We start from the raw sequence: 10,489 nt of genomic DNA, 5'->3' as shown, positions 1-10,489 counted from the left end.
GTCTCCCTTGAAGGCTACAGGACTGCTGGTCCCATAATTATCAGAGGCCCTACTGAGCTCAGTCTCTCGGGAGGAGATGCTCAGAGTCTGGCTTAAAGCTGCTCTCGCCCCTGGGAGAAATGCGGACTCGGGGAGCTGCACCACCCACAGCACTCCAGAGGCAAGAAAGGCCTGTCAGGATGGAGAGGGTTCACAGACAGTATTACAATTTTAATTCTGAAGGGCACCTTAAGTTCCATTTGTCACTTTTTAAAATTTATCTGTCAGGAACAGACATAAGGACACTGTACTGGGCATTCAACTTTTTGGCAAAATAGAAACTTTGGTCATAGCCATAGTTCTGTAAAAATGTTTTAAAGAGGCTATTTCTGATTAAAATATTTTTAGCAAGTGATACAAAAACAGTAACAAGAAAGTAAACATCTTCATATCTAATGTAAGAGCAGAAACTCTTTATCCACGTCTTATTTTTAAATACAGCTCAAGAGTCAGTAGTGCTTATAAACAGTAGAAAGTTCTCTTCTAGGGAATCCGAAAAATAGCAAAATAAGGCACAACCTGTTACTGTTACAGATTTGCTTAGGCAGTAGTGTTCTTTCTGTAAGGCACAAACTGGAAATCTGATTACCTAAAGGCTTAGAATGTGGTTCTGAAGATGTCATACGGCAGGGATGGCTAGCTTGGAACAAATTCCCTTAACTGGAATTAACGGCAATTCCTCAGACAACCTTACTTCGAGGTGATGACACTCAGGAAGTTAAGAGACGCTCTTCATCAGCCACTTGGCCATCTGTGAAGGTACAGGGCCGGGCGTGGGCTCGGCGGCCGCACTTCAAGTTCAGAGTGTTTATGACATCACAAAGGCACATGGCCTAGAAATTCAACTTTACAGTAACAAACAGAAACTAATCAGCTTAGACAGAACAGAAGGCGAGCTCGAGAATATAGCGGGTTCTAAGTCAAACGTCTTGAAGAGGTTTCTTGAACGGCAGGCTGGAGCGGCACTGGTTCTTCACGAGGAAATATTCCACACTAAGGGGGAGACACGACAAAGCAGAAGAAACAACAGTTCAGTCTCTCACTGCAAACCCGGAGTTAACAGTGAACGTCACAGTCTAAATGCGCAAGTCAACTAGGCCAACTTCTTACTAGTGGCGTCTCTACGCTTTGCCGAGGGCTTGAGGTCACTGTCAAGAGAAGGGATGGGAAGAACTGCTTTTGCAAATGGTTCCCAGGGCCTGGGCTACAAACATCAATGGCCTGTTCCGGTATCACATATGGTAGCAGGAGTGGTAGTTCGGTACTCAGACTTCTGTGTGCACAGGCATGTCTGTACGGACTGACGTACTTATCCCGCTACTGTCAGTACTACGCACCCAGGACCATGCTATGCACAGTTCGCAGACTGTGCAGCGGTGTCCCCATAGCAAGCGTATGGGTGTTCTATTATCATCCCCACTCTCCAAGTGAAGAAACTGAGGACCAGGGACATTAAGTTGCTTGCCCAAGGCTGCACAGCTGGACGGGACCGGAGCCACAGGGGACAGGCAGTCATACTTGTAATCAATAGACAAGACTGTTCCTCGTACGAGGAAGTATCGGATGAAAATGTACTCGGAGTGAAAACAGATGAGGCAGTGGAAATGAACACACTTTTCTCTGACTTCAAAGGATCAATGTGTATATTTAAAAAACCCTTGGATTTTAATGAAATAATCAAGTACTTAAAACATTTACTGAAGAGGGGCGCCTGGGTGGCTCAGTGGGTTAAGCCTCTGCCTTCAGCTCAGGTCATGATCTCAGGGTCCTGGTATCGAGCCCCACATCGGGCTCTGTGCTGGGCGGGGAGCCTGCTTCCCCCTCTCTCTCTGCCTGCCTCTCTGCCTACTTGTGATCTCTCTCTCTCTCTCTCTCTCTCGGTCAAATAAATAAATCTTAAAGAAAAAATCTACTGAAGAAAATGAAAATCTTTGGAGTGAACTAGTAATTCTGAGGGAACTTTTTATTCCAAGTGCTTGTATGTGACATCAGCTGTGACCACACTGAGAAGACCTGAACAGTGGATTTCGGCCAGGAGAACTCACCGATGATGATGATGATGACGACGACCACGACGACAATCCCTATGGCCCACATCTGCGACAAAACAGAGACCATCTCACATTTCCAAACGCACAGATGAGTGTGCTCACTGAAGAGTGTAATATTCTAGTCACGGACCGAGAAGTTAAGGTACACTATAATCTGAAATAATTCAGTTTTTAAAGCCTAAATTTGCTGTTCTCAATTATAGTATGAAGTTATTTATCTGCCTTTTAGAAGATGGTCCAATGATTTGTGGTCCCTAGGAAGGCATCTGCATGGGCTACCTAAGCCCGTCCTGTGCATCAGGGAGTGTCACTCGTGTGCCCTAAGGGGCTAGATACATCTGGGCTGCAGCAGGTGTTAAGGTCTGCTCTGGGGTGCGCTGCTGGGGGGCTGCTTTCTGCACTTCTGTGGAGCACAGTGGCTTTCAAGCCCCCCTATCCTGTGCCACTGGAGCCTTTCACTGAACCACAGGCCAGTGGGCTGCCAACCCCAGCCCTTTCCTGCCACTGTATGTGCAGGGCTTTGCAGGGGTGGAGACGTGGAAGGGCCTTGGTGGGCTGGTGACCCGATTTTGGACATTCCTGTTCTATACGCTTCTTAAGGTCAGCCATGGCTCACGGAGCATTCCTAGCTGAGGGCACGGGAAAAGGGCATGCGGTCAGGGCTCGAGACTCAGAGTCAAGCCAGAGTTCCACATACGGGACATCAAACTCCTCTCCAATACCTGCAGCCCCTGCAGACCCTCTGAGAACGGAGGGTGACTCATGTAAAAACAGGTGAAAGAAAAGTACCTTGCAGTTCTTCCACCAGTATTTTCTCTTCAACTTGGCGGCGCTCGTTTCAAACTGGGATGCTCCTGCCTGTAGCGCGTCTGCGCGGTCATCTAACTCCGACAGCTTCTGGTCTCTTTCCAACACCTTGTCCACGTTGACTCTCATGATGTCCACCACCTGAGCGGACGCGAGCACGCCGAGTTACGGAGAGAGGGAGGAAAAAACAAGCAGAACTCTTAGTGAAGTAAAAGGGCTCATTTCCCTTCAGGTCAGCACTTGATTATTCTGAGCCACACTGTCATTTAAAAAGGAAGGAGCAAGGAGTGGCTCACTCTTTCATGAGGAAAACACCTGGCAAACTAGAAACAGAAGGGCACTTCCCTAACATGACAAAGAGCATTTATGGAAAAACCCTCAAGTAACACCCAGGCTCAGTGGTGAAAGACAGAGAATTTCTCCCCAACACCAGGAACAAGCAAGGACGCCCACGTTCACGAAAGCCGTTCAACACTCTCCTGGAAGTTCTGGCCGGAGCAATCAGGCAAGGAAAGAACAAAAGACATCCAAATTGGAAAGAAAAAAGTAAAGTGATAGCCATTTGCAGATGATTCCATATACGGAAAATCCTGAAGAATCCACACACTACTGGAGTCAATAAACACGCTCAGTAAAGGCTCAGGGTACAAGACCAGCACCCCAAAATCATAATGTTTCCATATAAGATAAATGAAAAGGAAATTAAAAAAAATTCCATATACAGTAGCATCTGAAAGAATAGTAGGGGATAAACTGAACCAAGGAAGTGGAAGATTTGTGCCCTGAAAATGAACTACAAGACACCGCGGAAAGGAGTCAAAGACGTAATTAAATGGGAAGATGTTACGAGTTCACAGATGGGAACACTTACTGTTAAGATGGCAAGATGCCTCAAAGCACTGTACAGATATACAGATTCAACGCAATCTCTATTCAAATTCCACTGTCCTTCCCCCACTACCATCCCCTCCCAGAAACAGAAAACCCAGTCCTTAAATTTTTATGGAATTACAAGGGGTCTGAATAGGCAAAACAGTACTGAAAAAGAAAATGTTGGAAGACTCAGACTTTCCAGTATCAAAACCTTACAACAAAGCTACAGTAATCAAAGTAGTGTGATTCTAGCATAAGGACGGACATACGGACTGAGGAGCCAGAAATTAACTCAAACTTCTATGGCCAAATGATTTTTGACAGAACTGTCAAATCTCTCAGTGAGGAGGAAGATGGTCTCTTCAGCAAATGGTGCTAGGACAATGGGACAGCCGTATGCAAAAGAACGAAGCTGGACCTTTACACCTCACCCTATATATAAAAATTAGCTCAAAATGGATTGATGACCTAAGTATAAGAGCTAAAAACTATAAAACTCTTAGAAGAAAACTTAAGAGCAAACATTCCTAACTTCCAATTTGGCCATGGATTTGACACCAAATCAAGAACAACGAAAGACAAAATAAACTGAACTTTAAAAAAATTAAAACCTTTTGTGCAAAAGACGTTCTCAAGGATGTGAAAAGACAATCTACAGAATAGAAGAAACTATTTGCAAATCATTTATCTAAGAAGGGTTTAATATCCAGAATATATATATACACATATATTTGGAACTCTTGCTCCCCAACAAGGAGAGAAACAACCCAATAAAAAGAGCCAGGCAACAGACTTGACTAGACACTTCTACAAAGAACGTATACAAATGATCAACGAGCACATGAAAAGATATTCGACACCGCTGGTCACTGAAGAAATGCAAAGCAAAACCACAATGAAATACTTCATATTCACTAAGGAGGACAGCTACACTCAGAGAAAACAGAAACTAACAAGTGTTGGTGAGGAAGTGGAGAAGCAGGGCCCCCGGACACTGCTGGAGGGAAGGCAGGCTGCAGCGGCCACTGTGGACAGGCTTGGCAGATCCTCAAAAAGTGAAGCACAAGATTACCACGTAATCCAGCACTCCTGCTTCTAGATACATATCCAAGAGAAATGAAAACATACAGCCACACAGAAATTTGTCTATGAATGTTTGCAGCAGTATTATTCATGATAACTAAAAGGTGGAAACTCAAAAACCCCTCCACAGATGAATGGAAAAACAAATTCTGTACACACACACCACGGAACACCACTCAGCCCTAAAAAGGAAGGAGGTACTTACAGATGCTGCAACGGGAACCAACAGCAAAAACATCATGCTGAGTGAAAGAAGCCAAACCCAAAAGGCCACATGGGGCATGAACCCCTTTATCGGAAACAGCCACAACAGGCAAATCTATAGCAACAGAAAGCCGACTACCGGTTACCAGAACGGGAGAAAAGGGGAATGGCAAGTGAGGACTGCACATGTCCAGGGTGTTCTTCGGGGGGAAGCAAAAGTAGTGAACGCAGACAGAGGTTAATGGCTGCACAACACTGTGAGTACACTGAACTCCCCTGGCTGATGGCTAATTGTATGTTATGTAAATTTCACCTCAATTAAAAAAAAAAAAAAACAACAAAATACCCCCACCTCTCCTTAAAATTCCTTTGGTTAAGAAAAAGGGGGCGCCTGGGTGGCTCAGTGGGTTAAAGCCTCTGCCTTCAGCTCGGGTCATGATCCCAGGGTCCTGGGATCGAGGCCCGCATCAGGCTCTCTGCTCAGCGGGGAGCCTGCATCCTCCTCTCTCTCTGCCTGCCTGTCTGCCTACTTGTGATCTCTCTGTCAAATAAATAAATAAATAAAATCTTAAAAAAAAAAAAAAAGAAAGAAAAAGGACCCAGGGGTGCCTGGATGGCTCAGTGGGTTAAAGCCTCTGCCTTTGGTTCAGGTCATGATCCCAGGGTCCTGGGATCGAGCCCCGCATCGGGCTCTCTGCTCAGCAGGGAGCCTGCTTCCTCCTCTCTCTCTGCCTGCCTCTCTGCCTAGTTGTTATCTCTGTCTGTCAAATAAATAAAATCTTAAAAAAAAAAAAAAAAAAGAAAAAGAAAAAGGACCCAGTTTGATTTTTTAAGTAAAAGAAAGTTTCATCCAGTTAGAATGGTAAGATGGGTAAGAATACCACGGAAATGTACAAGTTTCAGAATTCAGTTCCTAAACAAAACCATCAGACCAGATATTACTAAATGATTTAATAATGCAATCTGACCTAAGTTCGACTCTGCTTTGTAAAGCATCTAAGTGCAGAGAGATCGAGATGTCTCTGTTGCACACTGGCAGCTCTTCGGGCTAGAGTCCCAGTATGAACTGCTCACAGTCTTCCACTGTGGGCCTGCACATACAGAGCAGAAAAAAGATGCTGGAAAAAAGACTCCAGGATTCCACAAATACCGATTTGTCGGGCTAGAGCAGTCTGCCAGCATCTGCCTTCGGTACGTGAATGGGTGACAACTGCAATGGAATTCCAGAGGTTTGCTCAGTCAGTCCTAGTAACCAGTGTGTCAGGCTACTCTAAGAAGCCTTTTGATGAAAAATCGGGTTGGAGGAATTCATCTTGGTTCGAACAACCTATAGACCTAATCCTTAAAACTCTATTACCCTATTTTTTAAAGTGTTTTTTTTTTTTTTTTTTTCATTTTTTTTTAAATTGTGGCAAACTGTATCTTATAAAGTGGTTCCTGGAGGAATGCTCTCAGGAGGAGTGTCTGTGGTTCAGATACAGGATTCGGTCACGGGAAAACAAGCATGACTCCTGGAGACTGACTTCTCAGAAGCTTAACTCGTTTGTTATATTTAAGAAACAGCCAAAATGTCCTTTATACTCATGCTTTTATGATACTTTTTCTAAAAAGAATTCTTTCCAGGGTGTTCCCATGTTGGTTTAAAATTCAGCTTTCAACACTGGAGACCAGTACCTCATCGACTTGATTTTGTGTCTGCTGAAGTCTTCGGCTGCTGCTGGAGGCAGCACTTGAACCTGCAGGGGCACCTGTAGACCTGAAACGTGGAAAGGCACAAGCGTGAGTAAATTCTGATTTCAGATACATTTCTGTAAGGATGAAGACGTTATGCCAAGACCTTGCTGTCAGAAGTTTCATAACTAAAGCAGAAAAGAAATCCTTCCCACAGTAACGAACAAAGGTTCTAATGACATTTCTTCTAATTCCTCTATAATTTCCAAGATTCATCCATATGTGAGAAGTGACCAGAGTCTAAAGTGAAGGTTTAACAAGCTTTACTTTGTAACGCTGAAGCACCTGATGTTAATATCAGGGATCCTAAGAGAGGGAAACTCTACCTTTTTATTGTTTAAAGGCACACATCTGCTTAAATGCACTCAGTATGCTTCTCTCTTTGTGGCAAGAATTGTTTTCATACTTATGAACAATTACAAAATGCCACTTTTCCACTATGGAGAAATATATTCATTTACAGAAACAGGATCAGGAACATCAAGATGGAGGGAGGAGGGGTGGTGTGAGTGGGAAAGGTGAGATGCGGTGCCTCCTCTCTTAAAAGGTTCCCCTCTTTTCAAATCCTCACTGAATGCCTGTTTCTCCCCAGGCAGATCTTCCTTGACCACTGTGGCTCTGAAATCCTTATTGCTTCCATTACTTGGTTGGCTACACTTTGATTTTTCACACACACACACACACACACACACACGCACACACAGTCAACCCTTGAACAAGGTGGGGTTTGGGGGCGCCAACCCCTTTCCCCACCCCACAACTGAAAATCTGCACGTAATTTTTGACTCCTCCAAAATGTAACTACTGACAGCCTACTGTTGACCAGAGGCTTTACCAAGAACATAAACAGTCAATTTACACGTATTTTGTATGTTGTATGTATTATACACTGTGTTCTTACAATAAAGTAAGGTTGAGAAAAACTTAAGAAAATCGTTAAGACAGAGAAAACACAGTAACTGTAGTGTTCTGTATTTATCGGAAAAAAACCCACGTGTAATTCACACCCACGTTGTTCAAGGGTCATCGGAACGTCTCGCCTTCCCTAGTAGATCAGACTCCTGTGTCTTAGACGGCTCTTCCCTGTACCCAAGACAGCACCAAGCAGCGTCTTGCATACACCAGCTACTGATGCATCCACTGATTCAAGTTTCTTTTATACCTACCATGTGTCACAGACCAGGGATGTAGCAGGTCCCACGCCTGCCCTTACACTTAATTTTATTCTCCGATAGTAACAGTGAAGAACCATGTACTGGTACCTCCTCTTCAAGCGTTTTCTCACTTAATCCTTATTAACTCTTTGAAGGGGGTACTACTATTAGCCCCATCTTAGGGAAGCCTAAAGTGGGGTTTAGAAAGCCAACACGGCTGGTTGCACTGGAGCCTGTCTCTAGACCAGGTCCCATATGATTCTACGGATCTAGACCTTAACCACCGTTGACTTCCCGGCACAGCAGCCTCAGCAGGTACACTCCAGAGTGGTGGCCCTAGCTCCTAGGAGGAACCCGGGGAAAGCACCCATTCCTTCCTCCTCCGTAGGTGAGCCATGACAGGCTGGAGGGGCACAGAGGGTCCGTGGGACTCTTGACAGAATATTACCACGGGAAACTCCCATGTTTCAGGGGCCACTACAAGATGGCTTCTGCCTAAAGAGGGAAGGTCTACAGCTCTGCTCCTGACTCCACTCTGACCACTGCTGCCTCTACACACAGGGCCGAGGTCCTTTCCCTCGCAACTTCCGGAGCCCAGCCCAGCACCGGGCGGCGAACGGGCGCTCCAAGTCTAGGGCAGGGGCCACCGCTCCTCTGGGGAGCCTCGGGCCCGGGGGGTTAGGGGAAGGGGAGAAGGGGTGGGATCCAGGTAGGGGCAGGGGAGGGAGGGGGCGTTTCCTAGCTCGGGGAATCCCCCGGCAGCCCCGCCCCCGCCTCTTCCGCTACCGGCCGACCGCCGAAGGGCTGCGAGCTGCGCCGCGGGGCAGGCTCCGCCCGCCTGCAGCCCGTATCCTCGGGGCCGCAGCCCATCCCTGGGCCTCCGGAGCCACCGCGCAGGCCCGCGTCCGAGCGGCTGAAGGGGGCGGGAGGAGGGGGGGTAACCGAGCCGGGGGAGGACCCCAGCCGCGGGTCACCGTCTCCCGGAGTCCGAAGCCGCCCCGCGTCTCGCCGCGTCACTCACATTTTGGTGGCGGCGGGCGACGGTCAGCAGAGCGGCGCAGCGGGACCGAAGGCCGGGAGCTGGGCGGGGCGGCGGCGCGGGGAAGATGACGTCGCCGGGCGCGGCCGCGGAGGGGCGCGCCGGAAGGGGGCGGGGCGCCTCGGGGCGGGGCCCCCCGAGAGCGCGGGGGACGGGGGGGCAGGGCGGGGCGCGAGCTGACTGCGGGAGGCGGTGCGCCTTGCGCGTTAGGCACGGTGAGGAGACTGTGTGGGTGAATGGGGGCGGGGGCCATTTCCCTGGCCGTGACAGTACAGGGGACCCACTGTGTGCTTCTGCTGGACGTCCCGCGTTAACCCGGAGGTCCTGGAGACCCCCGTTTCCCCGGGAAACTGGTTAAAATAAGATCGGAAGGCCCTTTGGGTGTATTTATCACAGGCGTCGGTAGGGTTAGACTCCCTCTCTTCGTGTGCTCGTGGGTGACTCGTCTGTCACTGCACAGGCCGTACTACAGTCTGTTTACGGGAGCCTGGCCTTGAGGGGCTGTGTTTCGTTTCTGTATTTCTGCATTCCTGGGCCCCGGCACAGAGGAGGTCCTCAACTTCTGGTCGGCTGCGGGCGGAGGCACAGATCCAAATGCAGTGAGTTACTTTGTCGTATATTTAAAGTTGTTACTGGGAGGATTCCTACCAACGTAGACAGCGCCTACCTTAAAACAAAAAACAAAAACAAAAAAACCCCATAACACTGCAGAACGCTGCCAGGTCAACCGGCAGATGAGATGAGAAATGAAAACTAAAATCCTTAAATCCCGAACTGTCTTTTCCCACTGTCGATGTAATAATTTGAAAAGGGAGATGTTAGTGTGTATTAGAAAAAACAAGAGTGTCACGGAGGAGGTGGGATTTGAGTTGGGTAAGTAGGAAGAAAACTCTCCAGGCAAGGGATGAACAAACATGACCAAGGACAGCAGCAGAAATGGACATGGTTTGCACCGCCCGACCAGAAGGGGCAGGTTGGGGTACAGGTGAAAAGAAGACAGAATAAAGAGTGAGGATAAGCAAGAAAAGAGAATGTCACTTAAATGCAGTGGGCTTTAGAAACCACCGGGGCCTGGCGGAGTTGGGAGATACCCTGCCGACTGGGTCTGGTGGGAGCATCCACACCAGCCTCCGTGGAAGAGGGACTACCAGGGAGACGAGATGACACTCTGCAGTGAAAGGAAAGGAGATGATGACAGAATTCTCAGAAGAGAAGATGCGTATTAGTAGTCAGCTGGAAAATGCCTTTTCAAAAGCAGCAGAGGGTTTTCGCGGCAGTGGTGAATTTAGATTGGCATCTCTATGTTTCAAATAACTGGTATGTTGAGCAGTGCCTGAGAAGACGGTTGAGAAAAGCAAGTGTTCTAGGGGCAGTGGCTTACTAAGACATTTTTCTCTTATGGACACGTCTGAAGCTCTGTAATAGCTGATGACAAAACACTGTCTCTAGATCTAAGGAAATCCATGAAAGTGATCTCGTCTGGGTTTGAAACAGGCTGGTCACCCCGG

General features: G+C 47.5%; 1 protein-coding gene and 1 pseudogene across 1 annotated transcript; one reads left to right on the top strand and one right to left on the bottom strand.

The window, feature by feature from the left end:
* Positions 1 to 430: 430 nt before the first annotated feature.
* Positions 431 to 9,066, bottom strand: VAMP3 (vesicle associated membrane protein 3). The gene is made up of 5 exons (XM_032863307.1): positions 8,964 to 9,066; positions 6,732 to 6,813; positions 2,880 to 3,038; positions 2,085 to 2,136; positions 431 to 1,032 (listed from the first exon to the last, which is right to left on the bottom strand). Coding segments are annotated over exons 1-5 (315 nt in total). The 5' UTR covers positions 8,966 to 9,066; the 3' UTR covers positions 431 to 1,012.
* LOC116871012 lies at positions 7,009 to 7,651 on the top strand (annotated as a pseudogene).
* Positions 9,067 to 10,489: the final 1,423 nt, after the last annotated feature.

This window comes from Lontra canadensis, unplaced genomic scaffold (genome assembly GCF_010015895.1).
Source record: "Lontra canadensis isolate GAN:19392208 unplaced genomic scaffold, GSC_riverotter_1.0 scaffold25, whole genome shotgun sequence".
NCBI lineage: Eukaryota > Metazoa > Chordata > Mammalia > Carnivora > Mustelidae > Lontra > Lontra canadensis.
This window is presented reverse-complemented; position numbering and strand designations above follow the sequence as displayed.